Source organism: Rhizoctonia solani, chromosome 9 (genome assembly GCF_016906535.1).
Source record: "Rhizoctonia solani chromosome 9, complete sequence".
NCBI lineage: Eukaryota > Fungi > Basidiomycota > Agaricomycetes > Cantharellales > Ceratobasidiaceae > Rhizoctonia > Rhizoctonia solani.
Window position 1 is genome coordinate 2,051,988 of NC_057378.1, and position 23,290 is coordinate 2,075,277.

Here is a 23,290-nt window from a genome sequence, read left to right on the forward strand (position 1 = left end):
AGGTTATGAGCCCCGCCTGAACGCTTATAGCCTACTTGTACATAGAAACCTATATATACATACCGAGTACTCAACCTAACCCTTAGTCACTATGACTGACCCCTCAGGAGCAAATGCCGGCGGCGCTGGCAGTTTGCATCGGATCCCTCCCTTACAAGGAGCCGACAACTATAACGTTTGGCGTATCCAAATGGAGGACGTACTCACCGACCTCGATTTATATGGACACGCAGACGGATCGAAACTTAAACCGAACTCTAAGGTAGAAGTTGCGATCACCGGCCGTAAAGACGATGAAGGTAACCGCTTACCTGACTTGGAAGTCGACAGCGACAACCCCTTATATGCGTCCTGGATTAAAGCCGACCGCAAAGCGCTATCGAACATAAGACTAAGAGTCGACGGAAGTGTACTTACTCACATACAAGGTTGTACAACTGCCGCCGACGCCTGGTCTACGTTAGAAGCCACATTCCAAGTCAAAGGTACTGTTGGACTCATTGACTTACGGAGACGATTCTTCAGTCATCGGATGACCGATGGTGAAGACATCGAGGAACACATCCAGCGAATGCGCGGATGGTACCAACAAATAAACAGTATCAGTAAGGACTCATGCACTGAGGTTGATTGGATAACGACGCTCATCGCAAGCTTACCTGATAGCTGGGATACGTTTACGCAATCTGTAAACTTCCAATTCGATCTAGACGACAAGAACAAACAAGCAAATCAAATCAGCGATTTGAGGTCACGAATATTAGCAGAAGCCCACCGTAGAAATACTAGAGGTACTGATGGAAAGGCATTCTTTAGTACAAACAAATCAACTGTAAATAGAGCTATACGTACCAATGGTAAAGGTCCAGATAAGACTAAGTCGAAATGCAACAACTGCGGACAACTCGGCCATTGGATAGCTGAGTGCCAAAGCCCCGGCGGAGGTGCATTCAAATCAGGAAATAAAGGTAATGGACAAAACAGACGAATAAACTTACCAAATAAAACCCGATTTAACAATGCTAGAACGCATATAGCCGTGGAAAAGTCCACATCAGCCGACTACGCATTCTCGACCATTGAGGAATCATATGGAACCATTAGTAAGCTAACGAACTCATGGATAGCCGATAGCGGAACGACAACTCACATATCTAACAACCGGAACTTATTTTCCGAATATAGTAAGTCATCAGGACACGTATCCGGCGTATCCGGAAGCGAACCGATAATCGGCCAAGGGACAATAGAACTTGAATGTCTCAGTGACCCCGAGACAAACAAGTACGTTACTATTAGACTTACTAATGTAGCTCACGTGCCGAGCTCACCTGTGAACCTTATCAGTCTATCTTTGATAACTGATAAAGGCTTCCGAGTTTCGATGGATCGAGACCGCTTAGTAATATATGGGCCAAACAATGAATGTATTACTTATGGTTTGAAGCTCAAAGAACGCGCGAAAGGGAATTTGTGGAAAATAAATGCGCGCTACATTAACAAACAAAACGCGAACAATAAGTCCACTGAACTGGCACTCCTTAAACAAACTGGTCGAACTTGGTTCGACTGGCATAAAGCTCTTGGGCACATCGGCCCGCAAGCTCTCCAACGCCTAAAAAACACCGACGCTGTAAAAGGTATGGAAATAGCTGACGACGCCATTGGACTTAACTTCGAATGTGATGTATGCGCACAAACAAAGGCCCACACACGACCATTCCCCAAAGAATCGGCAACGAAAGTCTCCGATATAGGTGAGTTAGTAGTAACCGATGTATGGGGACCGGCCCGAACTCCTTCAATCGGTTGATACAAGTACTATGTATCATTCACGGATGTAGCTACACGATTTACTCGTTTAGGTTTCTTAAGACACAAAGATGAAACATTGAACGAATATAAATCATTCGAAGCAATACTAAATACACAAAAAGATAAGAAAATCAAGAAAGTTCGCTTCGATAACGGTAGGGAATTTGTGAATAAAGACTGGATCGAGCATGCCGCTCGAAGGGGGACTATTTTGGAAACTATGGCCCCGTATTCAGCCCAACAAAACGGCATTGCTGAAAGGTTGAATCGAACACTCACCGAGAAAGCACGAGCAATGCTACTCGAGTCAAACGCCCCAAAGTTTCTTTGGAGCGAGGCCATAGCATACGCATGCTACCTAAAGAATCGCGTGCCTACGCAAGTGCACGGAACGTTCTGGAAAACGCCCTACGAAGCCTTCTGGGGCATTAAACCCAACGTTAATACGCTCCGTCCTTGGGGAAGTAAGTGCTACGTACTAAATCAAGGTGGAGACTCGTCTAAGCTCGACCCTAAGACAACAACCGCAATATTCGTGGGCATATCAGACGTCCAAGGAAAGAGCTGGCGGTACTACAAGTCAGGATCAAACCGCATATTGCACTCGCGAAACGTCACCTTTCCGAGTCATGCACGAATCGAAGAAGTCGATAACGGCGAACCCGAACCGGGAGAATCGGTTGCTCCGCCCGCTGAGGGGGAGATGACGCAAGCTAACAGCGCTGCGCAACAACCGATAGAAAATACTAGAACAGGGGGAGCGCATGTAGATAGTGAAGAAATAAAAATCAAAAAATTAGAACATACGGGTATAAAAACCGAACCGCTGAGCAACGAATCGACATCCAACAAACCAACTCAACCTATTCAGCAATCGCTAAATCAACCTGTTGTTCCCAAACCTACCACCGTTCGCAACAATCCTGTTATGCGCACTGGTAATAATTCTATTTCTAACTCTACTCTACAAACGATCAATGCGCTCGAAGGTAACGTCTCAACCGGAGCCCGAACCCGCAGTAGGAATCCTAACCCTACTCACGTCTCCCTCCAACGAGAACGTGGCGGAGTCAGGATTAAACTCCCCGACAACGTTGCGACAGGTCAGCTTAATAACCAAGCAACGAACGAGACTACTAACCTTGTACTAGACCTCCCCGACACCGCGAGCATGCACTCCGACAGCTCCGACGTTGATCTTGACGCATATACCTTCTCCACCGACACCTCCTCCATACTCTCCGCCCCTACCATCCCGTCCGAGCTTGCCTACCTGCTGGCAACCCCGCCAGCAACCGAACTGGACACGTCCTTATCCGACTCGCTCAACGATCGATTCAGCTACCTCAACCTATCCGAATCGACTTCAACCGAATCGGATACCACCCTGGCGACGCCCGGGGATGTGGAACACGAATGGGCCTATGCCGCCAAGCTATCCGCGCCCAACGACCACCCGACCGTTGCGGAAGCGCTTGCCGGACCGGACGCAGAGGAATGGCAAAAAGCCATGGCAAAGGAGGTTAGTACATTCAAGAAAATGGATACATACGATCTCACCGATCTACCACCCGGACACAAGGCAATCGGAAACGCATGGGTATTCACACTCAAGCGTAACGCCGACGGCACACCAGCCCGCTACAAGGGACGACTAGTAGCCCAAGGTTTCAGCCAACGACCTGGTATCGACTTTGATGAGACGTTCGCACCTGTGGTACGTCTCGACTCGATACGATTACTGTTATCCATCGCTAACCAAAATGATTGGGATATTCGACAGCTCAATGTTAATTCTGCGTACCTACATGCAAAAGTAAACGAAGAATTATACATGCGACAGATCCCATATTTTGAAGACGGTACGAATCGAGTATTAAAACTAAAACGTTCAATTTACGGTCTGAAACAAGCAGGCCGCATGTGGAACAAACTATACGATACCAAGCTCAAAAGCCTTGGATACTCGCCATGCCTTACTGACGCGTGCGTGTACAAACGCATGGTCAACACTGAGGGTGAGCTTCGCATATCCATTATTGCTACGCACGTTGACGATTCTATCGTTATTACTTCACGCGATCACACTGAATCTGCCATAGCCAAACTCTTACACGAATTCGACATGCGAGACTTAGGAAATATCCATCATTTCCTAGGCATCGCTATTGTTCGAAACCGTAAGTCCGGCACCATCCACCTCAACCAGAAAACTTACATCGAGAACCTAGCAATCATTGCAGGACTCGGCAATGCTTACCCGGCCGACACACCAATCAGTCCGACGACTCAACTCACGCGATACAAAGGTACCAAACCGAAATTCAATTATGGTACGTACATAGGCAAGTTACTATATGCTGCTCTATGTACCCGACCGGACATCGCTTACGCTGTCGCTCACTTAGCACAATTCACTACGTGCTACGGACCCGCACACGTGACCGCTGTCAATCGCGTAGTTCGATACCTCAAAGGCACTTCGGCCCTTGGACTGACGTATCGGCGATCAACAAACGACTTCGGTGAAATCGGCTATTCTGATGCCGACTGGGGAAGCAATTTACTTGATCGTAAGTCAATCTCTGGTCATGTCTTCCTATTAGGCGGCGCTGCTATTTCTTGGTCAGCTAAGAAGCAGGCCACCGTCGCTTTATCGACGATGGAGGCCGAATACATGTCGTTATCTCACGCATGTACTCAAGCCTTATGGATGCGTCAATTGTTTGAAGAACTCAACTTCACTACTGACGATCCGACCTTAATTCTTTCAGATAATCTCGCCGCTCTCGCTCTGTCTGCCGAATCGCAATTTCACGGACGATCGAAACACATCGATATTCGACACCACTTCATGCGAGACATAATCGAGAAACGTAAGGTAACTACACTGTACGTACAAACTAATGAGAACTTGGCCGATGCTTTTACTAAAGCATTAGCCGCTCCTCAATTCAGATACCTTATGCGATCGATACTAGGCGAACAGCTGGAGGAAACTAAGGAGAATGAAATCGAATAGAAAGAAGCGATTTCAATTATATTACAAAATAGCTGTACAAACTGAAAATGCGAAACGAATGAATTGAATCAATATGTATACCTGTAAATGTGTGACTCGATTAAGGGGGAGTGTAGAAATAACTTGTACATACTAGAACAATCTAGTATCTTCCATGTAATCGAGTCAGTGCGAACTAACCAATAAGCTATATGCGCAGTAAAGCGCAGTAAGTACGCGTCACCCCTATAAGTGACTCGACTGGTTGGTTCACGGGTATATAAGGGGGCTTGTTCTGCCTCCTAACGACTCATCCTATTCTCTCTCAACCTCACTCTTGTTCATACTTTGTAATTAGTTAGATCTTAATATATATTTGTTTCTATATACATTTTACTTCTTTCTACACAACTTCATACCAGACAGTCTCCCTCCTGAACTCAAAAAGTCTCCATACTGGTTCCTCGAAAATCCCCTTGCTTTGCTAATCAAACACAACACTATGATTCAAAACGAAACTCGCACCCCTAGGATTATACGAAAGTCCGTAGAAGAGATATACGGAGCATATGAGGATACTACTGAAACGCTTGACGAATGGCTTGAGTGGATCAATGGTTGCCCCCCTCAGCCCACCAAGGGCATACAGGAGCTTTACAACAGATTCATTCAAGTTCAATCGCGTCTTGACGACTTGATCAGGCATCTTGAAAAGCTATCTACAGAGGAGAAAGAATGAAAAAATATTCGAGACAAGCTAAAATCCACACAGAACGTACGTCCTAGTCTTAATAGTGGAGAACGCGTGCGTTATTAAAAAAAATGGCCCGCATAATGCAGAGTAAACAGATCATCGAAGAGGTTCAATGCCTATCCGGTCCGAGATACAATTGGACCAAAGAAGATACGCCAGGTCAACCGAACACGATCTGCATGAGGGAGGACTGTCATAATAACTGTCACCTCGGCTGTTCGGATGACCCCGATGGTGGTTGGGTTCGTAACCCATGGCCAGGCCGCAGGGTTTGCGGACAGTTCTACAAGCCCATGAGATATACAGGCCCATTATATTACTTTCTCGGAGGAAGACTATTAGGAATTTATACAGGAACATGCAAGTCGTGCGGTCACAGTGCCGATGATCATATGCTGCATCGGTATAAACACACCCAAGTACGCGTGGAAATGGATCCCGAACTACAGCAGAAGATACATGCAGCTGAAACCGAAGTGGAAAAACTCACAGTGGCTGAAAACCATGTCTCCAAGAATCTAGGCATCATCGAAAAGCAGGTAGCAGAGAATTTGGAACAAATCGACAAATTAGTCGCAGAAATTCAAGGCATCTCATTAAGCCCCAATTTTTCCGCATACATCAACTCGACAATTGAATTATTGGAGAGGCGCGCTAACTCGGGCTCGATGTCGGAAACCGAGTCCGCTCAAAAAACTTACGATTCCATCAGAACACTCAAAAATTACTTAAAAATACTGAAACCATCGCCTCTTTACGGGATTATGGGGAAGGACGACAGTGCGGAGGAAGAAAAGTGGGAGGAAGCTGGCCGACAGACTAGGACTGTTGGAGTACGGTACTGATAACAAGATTCCGTGAAACCATGTTATGATTGGTGGGATTGATGTATTATAGTTTGTAGACCTTGTCAATCTTCCCCTCATATGTTGTCCCTAACACTCCGTAATTTCCCCCCCTATGGTCACCCGATTTTGCTTTCGCGTCCTGTACGTACCCCTGCTCTTCATATAGTCTAGTTGTCCAGCCAAGCAATCGGGACCTTGACCTTGGCTGCCTTTGCTATCCGACTCTCTCGCACGTTGATCGAGCGGAAACGGTTCAAGCCGCGGGATCCTAACCATGTATGCGTCGTCAACCACTTTGGGGGCACCATATATGCCCGGCTTTCGAACCGCGCAAAAATGCAAGATAACCCAAAGCTACATGATGAATCACCGGCCGGAGCACAGTTAAGAACACCCAATGAAGGAGAGATAGAGGATGGTGAGGTCCTCCTTGAGGCCGGTGATGTTGTTGAGTGGGAGAGGGAAAAGGACGTTATCGAGTCACTGTTTGTTCGCAGGAAGAAGGCGGGAGAATACTCCGACACCCGGCCGATCGTTCTATCCGCCTTTCCCGGTGCTGTGACGGTTATTGGGATCGAAGAGTCTTAGCAGCGTGACCGGGTGATACTTTGAATGAGTTGATTCTGATGAATGTGAAGAGCTGAACGTGTATTGAGGGGCCGTCAATCATAAAATTATTTGATATAGCTGTTGACATAAATGTTACAAGAGTAGCCTTGAGGTAGTGCACAGGGATATAAAAGCTATTGCTCAAGTAAAGAATTTGAGCCACTGGCCCGCCTCTGAGCGCTTCCGAGTGTGGTGGGTACGAAGTGATGCCCCCAAACAGTCAGTGGCTATGTCAATTGTCACATGAACCGCTTGTGTGATATTAGATGTGATAGATTACCACGCACAAGCGGCAACGATTACTTTGATAGCCAAGGTTCACATCTTTATCCCGGACCTACTTACTTTACACTAAACATCATTTCCCGACGCGTAGATTTATTCTCATTCACCGTTTGCTATGACACAGATTACTTCGAACAGTCAGAGTAGATTGAAAGCAAGCAATGAACATGGGGATTGGGAAGACCTGAATGCTCCTTCTAAAACGTGAGGCTGGGATATCAAAATGGCTTTAGTTGATAACTAAACAGATAATTAGGAGCGTTCTCAGAACCCTTAACAAGAAAGTCCTCACAATTCTTCTCATTGGAGAAACTGGAAGTGGTAAAACTTCCTTCATGTCATTGCTCCTGAATCTGTTCGAAGGAAATGGACCATTTGAACTGAAAGACAAACACGTCGATGAAGACCAATCTGGTTTAGACAAGTCCAAAAGCCAGACGACATGGGCAAGGATCTACACTTTTACCACGAGTGACGGTCATAAGATCAAGATAATTGACACACCTGGCTTAGCTGATACACGTGGTATGGATGAAGATAAGAGGCACAAGGAACGAATTCATGGCGTAATTCAAGAATTGGCCACGGAAATCGACAGCGTCATGATAGTCGCAAATGGGACGATTGAACGATTGTCCCTGGCCATGGATTACACAATGAACACGCTCGCAACTTGGTTTCCTCGCTCCATCCTGCCCAACATCGGGATATTATTCACTAATGTATCCGCCGCGGGTGCTGGATTAAATTTCCAGACGGAAAGCTTACCATTGGAGCTCCGGGAGGTTGAATACTGGTGCTTGAACAACCCGCTTTCCCTCTTCAAAAGCTATGCACATCGAAAAGCAACGGGAAGTTTTGCGAGAAACCGAGAATCAGCTCAGAGGTCTAGTATTGAAAGTACCTATCATGAAACACTTTCAACCCTTGACGACTGGCTTGAGTGGCTTGACGAGCGCAAGTCAATACCCACTTCAGCTATCATTGATCTGTATCAAAAGTCTTCGCACATTGAAGCTTGTTTATTCCGAAACATCATGTACGGCGCTGAACTATCCAAATTTAAGGACCAGCTATCAGCAGTAACGCAGAATCTAGACTCCATAGCAAAGGTGTGCTATTGTAAGATTTACTATGTGTCCCCGATTAGAATGCTCACAACTCAAATAGAAGAAGGAACGGAACAAAGCTCTGCAACAGACCCTTTCCCCAACATCCTGGGTGCTAAAAGAGACTTCCGACTATAATACAATATGCATCTTCTCGGACTGCCACACCAACTGTCATACAAGTTGCTCCCTAGAGGTAGGCGATACAGAACATATAGGGGGATCGTGCAGGGTTTTCAAGACACTTAGAATACCGAATAAATGGTTGCCCTTTTGGAGCAACGAGAAAGTCAAGTGCGGCCAGTCCGAATGCAAGCATGAAGCTCAATCGCATCGCCACTATCGCCAAATTCATCAACAGGTGGAAAACGAAAGCTACAAGCAGATAGCTGAGGAGCTTGGAGCGGCTACTGCAAATAATGGGAAGCTCGAGGATCTCAAGACCAGCATCCAAATCGAGATAGAAACAATATCGCGGAGTGCTGAAGAATCAAAGCAAGAGATCCTAAGGCTCGTAGATGAGCTTAACTGTCTTTCCCTTAGCCCAAACTATGCAGGCTACATCCAGTCCGCGTTGTATATCCTCAGTATGAGGAAGGTGCAACTAATGTCTCGCACCGATTCCGCAAGCGAGATGGAAACGATCAAACAAGGTATCGAAGCATTTGAAGCCCACCTGGAACTCCTCCGGGCCAAGGAAGCCGGACGAGTTGTAGAGGCGTCAACATAACGTTGAACATTGGACGGAGTACAATGCTTTGCAGATTACAACTCTGTAAAACGAACGTGCAGATCTAGTTAAATTGCCATCTGGTATACTCTCCGTTTCAGCAATTGGATCATTTTTGTAATTGGGAGATGCAAGTGAAGAAATTTCACATCCATGTAGCACACATAGTTTACGCACACACCTGCACTCACCTGCCACTCGCCACTGGACTGCCAGCTCTCAACTCCTGGCTTCATGTTTAAGAGAGGCCTCATAATCACCCCACAAAAACAAGCAGCCCCGACCATCTTTGAGCGTCATTTCTCACCTGAAGCCAGGACACACCTCACCTCACCTCATCCACACGATAAAAAAATATTAATCACCGACCAACCTAAATAAAAAGCAACCCACATTCCAATTATTGCTCCAACAAAATCAACACGATGACCACCAGCACTATCAAAAGAAGCAAAAAAAAGAAAAGAAAAAAGCAAAAAAAAGGAAATAACAACTAAAACTGTATTTAAAACCGACTTGTAAAAAGACGACAACCAATTGCGACTAGCTAGTTAAAAAAAAAAGATGATGAAAGAGACCGAGGTGACTATTCTCAGATAGGGAAAAGTAGAGCGAGGGGACGGACATAGCGCAAGAAAGACATGGACGCGAGTTGGACTTGGTGGTTTAGATGGGAGGATCTAGAAATGGTGTAACGTGGAGGGAGGAGGGTATAATATTCACAGCTTCAACTCGGTCAAGACTCGCCTCGCGAGCATCTGGTATTGCCATCCGTCTCCGCCCACACGTCGGAACTGGATACCATGCAACGGTAACAACGGGACCTGCACAAGATCCATTAGCGTTTATTCGAATAACAACCACCCGCAACTCACTTTAACGATACTAATCTCGAACCGGACACACAAATCATTCGTCGTCCCGTTCTCCCATATATCCTCGGGCGCCTCGACAACCCCTCCCGCCGCCGCAGCTTGCTTCTCCGCAAAGTCCCGGGGGATGGGGGGCAAAAACTTGGTCCTGCTCGGACTGGGCGCGGTGGGGGACACGGCTCCGCTCGCGGGCGCAGTCGGGGTCGTGCGTCCATCGTTGGCAGCCTTGGGCGTAAACGATAAACTGGACCGACTCGGCGGGCCCTCCTTGTCTTTCTCCTTGTCTTCGGGCTTCTTGTCTTCCACTGCAGACTTCTTCTCGTCAGTCTGGACAATGGGCGGAGGAATAGGCCTCTTTTCGTCCCGCTCGCCCTTTTTCCCAAACGACAGTCGACTGCTTTTGCGCACAATCGTCCGACGAGACTCTTCGCCCGTCGCAGCCGTCGACAACGAACTGAGATCGATCGAGGGGACATGGATGCACTCGAACCCGCCTCGAATCTCGCGGTGCTGGACTTGCATCCGGTCCAAGACGCGCTTAATGTCCGCTTTGATCACATTCGCGGGTTTCGTCGACGTCGTAGCCACACTGCCCTCCATTTCAGTTTCCAAGTCCCAGTTGATGTATATGGGAAACCCACCTGAAAAGTCCTTTGAGATAAACAGGCTTGGCATCCTCCTTCCCACCCTCCTGATTCTCCTCTTTAACCTCCTCCTTGGGCTCGGCCTTTTTCCCAAACCCGTCCCCGGCCGTCTTGGGCCGCTCCAACACGTCGGGCATCGTATTCGCCGTATTGGTCCGGGTCGGAATCGGCGAATGCATGCTCCCGCGGCGTTCATGTTTACGTGCGGGCGAGACTGACGAGTCGGTGACGGTCGCTGCGCGTCGGTGGCTGCCTACGCTCGGGCTCGGGACCATCCCGGACGAAATGGGCGTCGAGTGCGGGACGTCGGCGGACTTGGCGGACTTGGCGTCGGTGTCGATGTCGCGGTCCATGAGCGACGAAACGCGCTTGGACGCGGCCGTCCCGCCGAGCAGGGAGCCAAAACGGCGGGCAAGACTCGATGCGCGCGGGGTCTGCAGTTCGGGTACGGGCGGAGGGAGAACTCCGAGTTCGGCAGCTTGGCCAGCTATATATGACATTGCGTCAGTGAATTTGTCGTCGATAATGAAAGAAGTAGGAAGAATCGGGTAGATCGCAATTTGGGTTATATAGGTACTCACCGGCATCATCGTCAGTGGGCCTGGACCCATCCCCGCTATCCCTCTCCTCCCTTTCCTCCCTGATCCGCTCGGCCTGCCTAAACGTGCCCACCACAGGACCCGCACTGCGCGCACCTTGCTCGCCCTCGAACCCGCGTGGCTTTTGGCTTAAACTATGAGACCGGCGATGCGTCGCTGCCTTGGGCAAACTCGGCTGCCCTCCTTGTGCTTGTGCTTGCCCTTGTCCCTGTCCTTGTCCATTTGGTCCCTGCGCTTGAGCCTGGGCAGACGACAGGGATACAGCCTGGACGGGCGACGGGATATCCATATCCTTGGCTCGTGCGCGGGGAACAGGACCCGCAGACGTCGGAGTAGACGGAACAGGACCTGCATCGTAGGACGTGCCCGAAAAGTGCGATGCGGGTGGAGCAGCGAGACGCGGGACGGGCTGGGCGTACTTGCTCGTCGCCGTCGCTGCCGTCGTGGGTGTCGAAGTCGACGGTACAGGGTCCTCGGCTCCCAGGGAAAGCTGCGACGAGGCGAATTTACCAGGCCCGTACACCCGCTCGCGTTCCATTCGTTCCCGAACAAGATAATAAATCGAAATGAGCGGGTGGAAACCACGCGTCGGGTCGGGCTGCTCGACCGTCGGCGGCGTGTCTTGCGGGATGACCGGGGGCGGGGGGACAGTCGGGGGAGGGGGCGACGAGAGGAACTTTTTGCGGTAAAAGTCGAACCCGGAGAACCGCTTGCTGCGCGACTTGGGCGTCGAGGGTTCGGTCCCGGATCCAGATCCCACCGTCGAGGGCACGGACAAGGTCGTCGCGGCCGGGGTGGACTCGAGGCCCAGGGAGCTTCCGCTCTCGCCGGCTTTTTGGCGGCGCCATCGCTCGACTGCGACCTTGTACCGCTCGCTCTTGAGGACTTCGACGAGGTTGGCGTGGATTTGTTCGGGAGTGCCAAATTCGAATCCGGTCATTTCGCGAATCACGGCTGGGTCGAGTTCGGATGCCGAAAGTGGTTCGCGGGCGAGGAGATGGGGATCTGGAGCGTGTCCATAAGAGCGAATCATCCATGGGTGGCTAAGAACTTCGGAAAGCGGGGCTCGAGCGGCGGGATTGGTGACCAGCATACGAGACAGGATGTGTTTGCATTCTGCGCAAGAGTGAGCAAGTGAATATCACCTAGCAATAACAAGCCCACCTTGAGACAACCACATTGGCGAGTCAAACAGACCCCGCTTGATCTTGGCATGGAGTGCCGGCATGGACTGGTCATCAAAGGGGACCTTGCCGCAAACGAGTACGTACAAGACGACTCCAAATGACCATACATCGACCTCGGGACCAGTGTAGACCTTGGCGTTGAGCAGCTCGGGGGCGGCAAAGTATAGACTACCACAGAACGTGGAGAGGTGATCCTCGGGGTTGAACAAGTTACTCAAACCAAAATCGATAATCTTGATATTGCCAGTATGGGAGATCAAGATGTTCTCAATCTTGAGATCGCGATGGACAACGTTGTTCTTGTGACAGTACTCCAAGGCGGAACCGATCTGGCGGGCAAACTTGCGAGCGGCGCGTTCCCTGAGTCTGCCGTGGGAAATGATGTAATCCAACATTTGGCCACCGTCGACGTATTCGGAGACCATGTAGTAGTGGCCGGGATGAGTGATGATTTCGCGCATGCCGCAGATATAAGGATGATAGAGCAGCATGGAGAGGGCAGCCTCGCGGATGTGGCGAATCTCCTTGCTCGCGTCTTTGGCCTGTGCTTTTGCCAATTGGGAGGCGGTCATGGGCGTCGAGGAGCTGTGTGTGGACACGCGGGGCACAATCTTGATTGCGAGCTGGCGAGGGGTGAGCGGGGGTCAGTCTTGGTAATCAATTGCTCACCTTCTGGCCCGTCGGGGTGTGGACGGCCAACTTGACCTTGCCCATGCTCCCCGCGCCCAGCGTCTTGGTCAGCACATAGTCTCCCAGTACTCGGCCTCGGCTCTTTTCCTGGCTCTTTGCTCGCTTGGACTCCTTTTCCCTCTCTCTGTTCTCATCCACCGACATCCGCTCCTGGATCGCTGCTGCCTGTGCCGACGTCTGCGGTGGCATCGACACCGGTCGCCGAGCCGCAATCGCCGCGGGGTTAACACTCCTCGTCCGCGGAGTTGCTGCAGGTGCGGCCACCGCCACCGCCGCCTCTTGCGCAGGAGATATCGCCATGTCGTACTCGTGCCCTAGCTCGACTTAGCCTCGGGGCCCATACACAAACACTATGATTACATACCCGCGTTCACAGTGCCCCCGTGACTCGGCGTGGTCGCTCCTCCGTCCTCGGCTACCGTGCTCAGCGCCTGTGCGTGCAACCCGCGAGGAAACTCGTCCGTCGTCGCCATCTCCAATCGCTCGTCGAGTGTCACCACGCAAGCTCCAAACACTTGTCAACCGTCACGTGCACTATACATGACTAAGCTACTTCAGCCCAAATACAGTACCACCCTCCCTGCGTCTGTCAGAATGATGGCTGTCTGCTCGGTACTTGACTCGCTACTGGTACATTTGATTTGTATATGAATTTTCGGGTACCGCTCGATATACGGTTAGCAAACTGAGAATAAGCATGTGTAGAAATACCGTGTAAATACTACAGTAGCCTAGTTTGTTCCATCGCAGTAACCGAGTCAAGTGTCGAGTCATCGTTATATGCGCAGTACTAGGCGCAGCACGAATTGTTATGACCCTCTGGGTCATATGAGGCACATAAGGAGGCCCTTTCGGCCCCCTCCTACTCCTTACCTCTATATTCACGTATCGTGTACTGTCTTTACTTACTTATTATAACGTTTCTTTCCATAGTATAAATACATTCTATTTTATCTAACTCTTTCTACAACATGTGTGTTCAAGTAATCACTGAGCTTAAACGAAGTTCAATACATGCTGTCAATTGTACCCGCTCTCTGAATGCGGGCTCACGTGGCTCAACCGCACCCAAGTCGTGAGATATCTGCCGGATATTCCTAGTAAAATCCACGACAGAGGCTGAGGACAATTCTCTCAGTGAGGGGATGTCGGAACTGTCGGATAAAATGGTTAGGTGAGCGTGATGTGAGGGATATTAGAGATATTCGAGATCTGGTGGCTGAATGACATTCATATTTGACTGGGGCTAATTTCAGTCTGATTCAGGCCGAGGAGCGTATATTAAGGTTGTAATTATCAGGATCTTGTCACACCACAGTAGCGCCTATATTCCTTGAGCTTCTCAATTCGCCAATTTATGTTTTGAACACGGAAGCAGTCGTATTTTTCTTAGAATTATATATACACGCACGACGGTACTACAGGGTTATACATGAAATGAAATCATTTTAGTGTCGATCGGCCCGATGATCATGTAAGTATACTTCTTGATATGGGCGCTAGAACCTCACTTGAATTTATTCTTTGTCCCGTCATAGACGGCCTTCGCAGCTCCTCTAGCACTTGCCGTGAAACGACCCAACATACCCCCCTTCTCCCCCTGGGACTTCCCGAGCACCTCCAGTTTATTCTTGAACTTTTGGATAGCATCTCGAACTACACCCTGCTCGTGTTCCGTACCAAACTTGGACTCGAGTTCTTTCAACCTCAAGTTGAGCATTTGGATCGCAGAGTTGATGTGCCCCGCAAAGTCCCCGCTTAGAGACTTGGCGTTGTAATCATCGACAAGACTGTTGACTTGGGCTTGAGCTGCGTCTAGTTCGACTTGGATTCGGTCGAGCTCTTCTTGACACGCCTTCTTTGCAATCTCTAGTCTCTGTTCCTTGGTCTCTGCCTCGGCGAGATCACTCTTGGCGGTTGGGTGGAGAGGTCTTGTTCGTTTCACATGCAAGTTATTATAGTGTCGATGCTCCGAGGCCTTGTGTGAACAGCCCTTGCAAGTGCGAGACTCGAGCTGATCGGCGCTTTGCAACCAATTCCACAGCCAACTGACGTTCTCCGGCCTAAACACCCGGCAATGGCGTCCAAGTTTGACTGGGTCGAGAGTGTAAGGAACCCCGCACTTCTCATGGCAGTTCTGGTGGCAACCGGGTGCAATACACAAAGTATTTTTCAACTCAGAATCTTCACGACCCCAGTACTCAACCTTTTCGACACATAGTGCTTCTATCGCAGACTTGAACTGTCGGACATCGACTCAGTATACACTGTTTGTAAAGATACGTCGTTGACATACTGTTTGGTGATTTTCCAGATTATGCTGAGCAGCCCGAACCTCTCTTCTACGTTCCCCAATACTAGTGATGAGCGAGATAGCCGATTCGATCCGTGATTCGATGTTCAGCATTGTTTCATACAATCGGTTAATCTCATGAGTTGGCTGAGCCTGGCAGCCCTCCACCCAAATGAGCCATTCGTTGAGTATGCAAACCGTCTTCTTGTATATAGTTTCCAGGCGATCTCGTCCTTCCTTCAGCGTGCTCTCTGATGCACCCTCCCCAGCCTCGCGTTGATACTTTTTGCGATACGCGAGCGGGTTCTCCAGCGTCCACTGCCTAGAGTTTATCAGCGTTTCAGGAAGACTGGCCTTGTCAAGGTTTCGCGTGAACGAATCGCAGTGAGTGAAGATAAACGCAATGTTTTCGATGATCGAGTAAGGGAAGAGGGAAGTCAAAGTGCCGAGTGTGTAGTTCGTAGCCGCAGGCATACGCTCTGTAGTACCGTTCGCCATGATGAGAACTGCATCGATCTCAACAACGAACTCTTGGATGGCCTTGTTGATTTTGGCCTTGTGTTGCTCATCTTGTTCAATTCCTCGCGTGTCCGCCAACCCGGGGGTGTCGAGTATTTGGATTTCGATGCCACCCGGCAAGGTGACGGTGTACAAGGTGGCATCCGTAGTTTGGCTTTCTTGCTTGTTCAACCCGGACTCGGCACCTTCGTCATGCTCGTCTTCCAGCTCAAAGGGGCCGTAGCCATGAAACAAGTTGAGTAGTAATGACATGAACGCGGTTTTTCCGCAGCCGGTTTCACCGACGAGAAGGATGGTAAGCCTCTTCTTGGACTTGGGAAGCCCGAGTACGCTACACGATTCCAAGTCAAGTGTTAATAATGTCAAATAGGAGCTAAGAGAGTCCCACTCACCTCTTCATTGGAATTAGACCAGGCAAAATTAAAGAGACGTCTTCTGACTCCTGGAATGTAAGGACTTGTATATACTTTTCATAACGCCTTATTTGTGTGTCAAGGCTTTCAGGATGATGGATAGATGTCTGATTTTTGTAATATTGGAGTGCCCTCAACGTAGATTGAATATACTCGGCGTATTTGATACCTAGGGATAGTTCATCGATGGATTTGATAAGACCCAATAGATTAGCACGTGTCTCGGCAATATGGCCTTCTTGCTGCTGAAGATTTTCGCGAGCCTGCTTAACTTGGGCTTGCTTAATTGCGAGCTCCGAGTCAACCCGTTTTAGTTCAGCCTCACTTGTGATCTTATGCTGAATAAATAGTAATGTTAGATAGAATCGCACCCTGTCCTGCAAATGGATGCACGCACTCTTGGCACTTTGGCCCTATTGTGTTCTCGACGCAGGACAATGAGTTTATGACGTTGTGTCTTGTAATTGACGGTTGCTTTGATTATAGACTCAGACTGCTCTTCAATCCTGTATATCTGATTATGTACTTTGCGCACATCATTTGTTTGCTGGGCTTGAAGCTTGTCAATCCAGTCTAGAATCTCGTTCGAGGTTTCAACTGCTGCATCGTAAATGTCTTCTAGCTTTCTTATTTGCCTCTTCCGCTCACGATCAGTCTTCTTTCCTTCCTGCGCATGGTACGATGAGGAAAGAGAGAGCGGGTCTTGAATCGTCCAGTTCCTTAAATTAGTAAACACGGGAGGTAGACTTTTGATCTCCAGTTCTAGGTTATCTTCATCGCAATTCGTCAACAGTAGTCCAACGTTTTCATTCATGTGACGCGGAAAGATGGTCGCCAAGGCATTGAGCATGTACTCGTCGGAGGGTCTTAATTGATCCTGTCTGCCATCAATCAGGACAAGAATCGCATCGAGCGATGTCCTATCTTTGAGGGCCTCATTAATGGACAGGTGACCTTGTTTTCCTTGAATCTCGCCTGCATGAACAACGGAACAATGTGCAGCCAAGATCGTGAGACTGCCATTTGGGAGTGATATGACGACCGGTTGTAATTCGGGAGTTGTGCAACCATCATCGCTCCCTTGCCTCCGATCTGTATAAATTTTCTCTTTTAAGTCAAGTGGGCCAGTTCCTTGACTTAAGTTTATCAATAGCGAAGTAAATGAATTTGTCTTCTTTATATCGTGGCCTATGAGTAAGATTGTGATATCCGTCTTCAACTTGGGGAGCTGGAGTACCGGGCTATCCGAATGCCTTTGTTATATATCCACGGAATAACTCATAGGTATTGAGTCCTTTACCTTTCTGCCGTAGCATTCTTGGAATCGAAAATGTGCATTATTGGTACAAGTGTTGCGCGTACTATTGAACCATGGGACGGGGGGACTGACTTTGTAGGGGATGGAAAAGTACGAATCTTATAGCCCAATCGGACTTGGCGCACCACCCCTAGCCACCTGAATTACACACGGCTCCTTCATCTTGGTATCGCTCTAAAAAAGGCAGTGGGCGTAAAGCAACTGATTCCCAGCTGATGCGTCTGGAACCGGGTAGCCTTCCGTAAGTATCGGTGGGGCTTTATGCTTCATTGGGTGAGTACTGAGGTATTCAACTAAAACCCATAAAACTCGGGAAGCCTTGCCAATGCCATGTTTCAATATGATCGTTATAACATTCTTTGAGTGTCCAGAGATTGACACGCATCTTAATCAGCCATTACTTTCCTGGTCCGGCAAATTCGAAACACAGTGGCTTTTAAAGATAATATGATCACTTCATTAATACGTAGTTTTGTGGGTCTCGAGAGGCTCCTTCAACATGGGCAGTACCTGGTTATGCTCCCAAATGCTCCTGAGCTTCTTAGATTTCGATTGGGAAATTGAGAAATACGTAGGTCACAGCACAATCACCAGGCAATCCTATTCAAATAATACGTGCCCCATTTCTATGCATACTGGCACATACCTTCCAAACGGAGCTGCTGTGCGATGAAGAACATAAGGGAATACACTGGTCATCCGTATCTGGCATATGTGAAGATACATATCACACCATGAGGTATCGTTTGGAGCAGATAATGAACTATAAGCTCAAAATGGGAAATACTTCGCGGCACGGATGAGTCGCCGTCCTCCCTATCGATTGATAGATAAGAATCTGATCTAAAGCTTATGTGCTACCGCTATGTCAGAATACTTCTCACTTTCAAGTTACTTGCATCATGAGGCGGGCATCAGCGATCGCCCGTTGCCTAACCCGCGGATGCATGCTTTTACTTGGCACCAAGCAACATTTCACTGTATATATGCGCACTTCCTCGCTAACGAGAGCAAATCTGAACAAAAATCTTAGCAAAATTGTGTGAAAATAGTAAAGGCCCGAGAATGTCCTCCAAGTCTAAGTACAGGTACCACACGTAGAGCGCGTCAAAAATACAGCGAGGTTTAACGGCTTATGTATTGAATCAAACGGCCCTTGATTGATAGCACTTCCAATCCTGTCATAAAGGGTTGCTTGACTCAATAACGTATTCTGAGGGCCTGCTTTTCTTCATCCAGCGACCAATACAATTCCTTCGAGTAATTCTAAAAGATATCGGGAAAAAGATATGCATAGGGGTTGCTCCGGTATATGTATACAAACATTGACAGTGCATAAAATAAACTTATCCTCTGCCCGCCCGTCCCCGCCGGCCACAAGACGCAGACCGGTGAGGTTGGGGAACCCCCGCGTGGACCGGGGGCGCCCGACCGCGAGTCTGGCTCGTGGGTGGGATAAAAACGACACGTAAAGGCGTGCCGCGGCACTCGGTGTGTATGAGACCAGACGGTGGAGGAGGTCGGACGCAAGTCGACACAGCATGAAGCGGGTCATCACGTGACTCGCTACATGCTCCGGCTAAGTCGCAAAACGTCCATTGACTTATAGCTTAAATTATTTGAACTTGATTTATTTTTGTAGCGATAAGGGAGGCCCCCTCAGTACTCAAATGCGCCAAGAATTCCAGTTTAGCGTGACGGCACTTGCATATCCATAGACCGCCAAGCACGCTTGCACTTTGGGTGCAACACCCTGCAAAATGAGACCAGTGGTACCTAAGTTGCATACATGTACTTCTATGCCCCTTCCACACCCCTTCAGCTACAAAGGTCCCCCAAACCTCACTGGTCTAGGTCTTGTGGGTGGAGGCTAAGTTAAGCCACAGTAGCGCTAGCTGTTTATCAAGAATGTAGCAGCTTATCTGCACTGCAAAGCTATCACCAGGTTCAAAGGCATTGGTGTGCCCCAAAAAAGATATACCTCGAGATGAGGACTGGGTCTTTATTACCTTGCTTGACAAGGTTCATCTCTACCCAATACTCCGGGTTTTACGAGCTAAGCATGTGATCTTGATAAGATGTGACCATCAATCCTGCATATGCGCGTGGGTTCGATCTTCTCATGGCCTTTGAGTTTGGCTTGAAGAATTTCTTCAATCCAATCAAGTATGAGTCGTAAATTTGTGGGACTGTCTTTGAAATAGAGTTCACGGTACGCGTTGAAAGAACTATATTTATTACTTTTATCAAGTTGATTTCGCGATAAGACTAATTATAAACCAACACTTGGATTGTATTTAGATTCCGCACTCACTTCCCTGTAGATGTGCCACGACCTACTACATATATGCGCATGAGAGTATATTGGTGCATTGAATATGTTAAACTATACAAAACGAGGATCAAGGCTTATTTTTTTTATCAAACAATGTCCTATAGGACGGTAAGCAACTGCGTATCTATTCAGCTAACCAAACAATATTTATGCATGATTCATTCAAGAGTCACGCGCCCCGCATCTCCGCCCCTTTCCTTTTTAGTCTCATCAATCGAGCTCGATTCTCGATCGTGTTGCGCTTCGACTACAACATCGTGTTCCACTACGTTTGATAAGGATTCTACCTCGGGCGGGATGATAAGATTGAGGATGACGGCCACTACACCGGCGATCAAGACTGCAGGGCAAAGTTAAGGTCATACTCAAGTATGGTGGAGTTTTATGCTTACAGGGCGTGCTGAGAACGATGGTGATAGAGTCGAATAGACCTTGTAGCCCAGAATTTGCTTCTACTCCGTCAAAGAGATGGGTGTACCTAAGAAAAATCTGTTTATGAATTGAAGACAGCCATAATGGATGTAATACATACCACTCTGGAACCAGCAAGTCTCCAAGCCCAAAGGAGAATGCCGCAGCGAGAATGAACCGATCTCGGCGTTGCCATTTGATAGTCGCCAACACACGGATTCCAGAAACCATGACCGAGGCGAATAAAAACGTAGTCACACCGCCAAGCTACCACTCATATCAAACACTGAAGTCAAACAAAATTTTGTCTGTACATGCTTACCACAGAGTTAGGAACTGCAATCATGTCAGTGGGTAGACTTGCAGATTCCCATTTTGAACTTACTGCTCAGAAAAACACCAGAAATTTTGCCAATGATCCCGAAAAAGATCAAGAATCCGCAGCACCATCGCCCGGCCGTTCGGTTGGCACACCGAGTAATAGCGATCTAAATGCCGAGTTAAATAATGAAGTGCGAATTGTACGTAGGTTAATCTTACCACACCCTAATAAAAACAATGGATCAGTAAGCAATACAGAAGAAAGTGTTGTTCTACTTACGTTGTTCTGCGCAAAAATAGACAATGGAGTCACAGTAAACAACGCCGACACAAAGCCTCCGATTCCGTCAGCCTAAAAAAGAGGACATATCGTAATCAATGTCGGGTAGACCAATTAAGAAAGCTTGTACACACCAAAACTCCACCTTGAATCCTAGTATCGAACACCTCTCCGTCCACCTCGACGCGGGAGACTTCAGCACTGGCCGTAATATCACCGATTGCTTCCATAGCTAAGGATACTGGATTTCGACAAGGAATTGAGAAGAAGGTACGCGAAAGAAATCAGGTATGGACTTACCATATACCGCCAGCATGGGTAAAATAGCAGGAGGATAAACCCGGATTTTGAACGTCTTGACCCTGGAGACGAAGAATTAAACTAGGCTAGTGTAGTTAAAGAGAGCAACGTACCATAGGAATGTAATCGCGGGCGCACGATCAATAGCACTTGAGTCCATGTACCTAGTTTCATTCATGATCAAGTTGGCCTGTTTTCCGAACTCCGCGATTTGGACCTACCCGGCAGCTCCCGCTACAATGCACCCAACCAACAGACCAACAATGATGCTCGCATTCTTCAAGAACGGGGACCCAAACAGTTCGACGAGCACAATTGTGATGAACGATAAGAATCCGAGACCGATAAACTCGGGAGAGCCCCATGGAAGAGGGCGTCTGAGTAACATTAAATTAAGCGCTTGAGAAAGATAAGATAGGCAAAACAAAAACGCACTTGGCGAAGATAGTCGGACATAGTCGGAATATTCCCGTCTCCGGGCGGAGGTGGCAATCGTTTGAGCCACCTGCCCAGTTGAGAACACCTGACTCTCCGATCCTGTAGGCAACAATGAGTATACTGTTCCGTAAGTTTCGCAAGCCTATATAATGCGTACAGGGAAGCACCAATTAGGAGAATGACTGTTCCAGTCACGATAGGTGGGAAAATTCTTTTGAGTTTCTTCGGGGGAACGAAAGCCATGCCCATTTCAAGGAAAGAACAAATCAGTGAAGTTCCTACGGGAGTAACATGGTCGATGAGCTACTTGATACACCAGAGCCATTATTCGTTCTAAACATACCAAGTAACATCCCATAAGCATCTGGACAAGGTCCTCTGGTGACTGTTCCATCCGCGGCCGTAGTGGTCGGACATGTTCCATTGGCGTAGAGACTATTGAATATCTAATAGATTCCGAATAGGTTAATATGAAGCACTTATCGAGGCACTCCGGTTACTCGCCGAGAATCCTGTAGAAAGCGTTGCAAAGCTCGTTCCGACGACCGTAATCAACCCAGTCCCGAGGTAATAATTGCGCCAGATGTGGAGCCGGGACATTTGAACTAGGGATAAAATCCCACATCCGATCAATGACGCGCTGATCTACAATAACAATACTTGTGCTCAATAAACGTCACAATGAAAGACTTTAAACGAACCATGTAAGCTTGTGTGCTCCCATCGAGGTTCAATGCGGAAGAAAAAATGATGGGCGGTGTAATCAGTCCGGCAAGCATAGCAAGTGCGTGTTGAAATCTGCGAGATGATAGTATTAGTAAATTAAATTGAGGTAGAGGCGCGGTGAAGCTATACCCGCAAGTCATAGCCAAGAGAATAGGCAAATCGGCATCAAGTGCGTAAAACTGGGGAGCACGGCTGGCCTTGCGCTTGCCCCACGGCAAGCCAGGCGAACAACTTTTCATAGATCAGTCTCTAGTTACACTAGTAGCACAAGGTATTATCTTACAGCCATGCTAGCAATGGCACAGGCGTTAGATCGAATTGGCCCAGTTGGCATAGAGCGCTCACGTACCAAAATCATAGTCGCCCAGCCAGCCATCCCTGGTCGTAAACTTCTTTCCATATCTCTTAATCCCTCGAAAGCGGTCGACCGATGGTGGAGCAGTGGCTTCCGGCTGCTCATTCACATAAGACATGGTTGACAGAGTCGTAATGTTAAACAGTCAGCCAATCCAACTTCGTCAAGGACTGATCGACGAGGGCGGAGAGTTGTGGATTCGTGGGCAGCAAAACCAAGTGGAATTTAAGAACAGAAGCACCATATCGTATCGAATGGAGCCGAGGGCCGAAGGTCGGCTGTCAAGGAATAATTGCAAAGCCGAATCAGAATCAAGCAACAGGCGATAAGCATTTTATGTAAGCGGGTCGATAACCTGCCTGTGGTTGGGATTGGACGATACACTCGGATACAGGCACGCTGATGAGGCCATTTCATCTAATATATCTTTTAGACTCC

General features: G+C 48.3%; 6 protein-coding genes across 6 annotated transcripts; 3 read left to right on the top strand and 3 right to left on the bottom strand.

The window, feature by feature from the left end:
- Positions 1-91: 91 nt before the first annotated feature.
- On the top strand, positions 92-5,555 carry RhiXN_08153 (Retrovirus-related Pol polyprotein from transposon TNT 1-94; the record flags this gene model as incomplete). The annotated part of the gene is made up of 9 exons (XM_043327969.1): positions 92-968; positions 1,038-1,103; positions 1,371-1,757; positions 1,866-3,677; positions 3,732-3,995; positions 4,047-4,148; positions 4,224-4,388; positions 4,446-4,691; positions 5,239-5,555. 9 exons carry the CDS (start codon positions 92-94, stop codon positions 5,553-5,555), a joined length of 4,236 nt encoding a protein of 1,411 aa, XP_043183354.1.
- Positions 5,556-6,001: 446 nt separating this feature from the next.
- RhiXN_08154 (GMC oxidoreductase) lies at positions 6,002-7,006 on the top strand (the record flags this gene model as incomplete). The annotated part of the gene is made up of 2 exons (XM_043327970.1): positions 6,002-6,403; positions 6,590-7,006. The coding sequence occupies 2 exons, from the start codon at positions 6,002-6,004 to the stop codon at positions 7,004-7,006; spliced, it is 819 nt and encodes a 272-aa protein (XP_043183355.1).
- Positions 7,007-7,427: 421 nt separating this feature from the next.
- Positions 7,428-9,151, top strand: RhiXN_08155 (AIG1 domain-containing protein; the record flags this gene model as incomplete). The annotated part of the gene is made up of 3 exons (XM_043327971.1): positions 7,428-7,516; positions 7,569-8,424; positions 8,483-9,151. The coding sequence occupies 3 exons, from the start codon at positions 7,428-7,430 to the stop codon at positions 9,149-9,151; spliced, it is 1,614 nt and encodes a 537-aa protein (XP_043183356.1).
- A 719-nt stretch (positions 9,152-9,870) lies between these two features.
- RhiXN_08156 (kinase-like protein) lies at positions 9,871-13,616 on the bottom strand (the record flags this gene model as incomplete). The annotated part of the gene is made up of 7 exons (XM_043327972.1): positions 9,871-9,975; positions 10,027-10,612; positions 10,665-11,154; positions 11,249-12,382; positions 12,431-13,076; positions 13,123-13,457; positions 13,508-13,616. 7 exons carry the CDS (start codon positions 13,614-13,616, stop codon positions 9,871-9,873), a joined length of 3,405 nt encoding a protein of 1,134 aa, XP_043183357.1.
- Positions 13,617-14,650: 1,034 nt separating this feature from the next.
- Positions 14,651-18,366, bottom strand: RhiXN_08157 (AIG1 domain-containing protein; the record flags this gene model as incomplete). Its single annotated transcript, XM_043327973.1, has 5 exons — positions 14,651-15,385; positions 15,440-16,286; positions 16,348-16,706; positions 16,766-17,343; positions 18,333-18,366. 5 exons carry the CDS (start codon positions 18,364-18,366, stop codon positions 14,651-14,653), a joined length of 2,553 nt encoding a protein of 850 aa, XP_043183358.1.
- A 1,813-nt stretch (positions 18,367-20,179) lies between these two features.
- On the bottom strand, positions 20,180-22,970 carry RhiXN_08158 (xanthine/uracil permease; the record flags this gene model as incomplete). Its single annotated transcript, XM_043327974.1, has 19 exons — positions 20,180-20,361; positions 20,414-20,499; positions 20,554-20,699; positions 20,755-20,768; positions 20,818-20,920; positions 20,973-20,978; positions 21,034-21,105; positions 21,168-21,274; positions 21,334-21,395; positions 21,447-21,497; positions 21,555-21,710; positions 21,769-21,870; positions 21,929-22,049; positions 22,115-22,206; positions 22,272-22,411; positions 22,473-22,569; positions 22,627-22,728; positions 22,781-22,787; positions 22,847-22,970. The coding sequence occupies 19 exons, from the start codon at positions 22,968-22,970 to the stop codon at positions 20,180-20,182; spliced, it is 1,770 nt and encodes a 589-aa protein (XP_043183359.1).
- Positions 22,971-23,290: the final 320 nt, after the last annotated feature.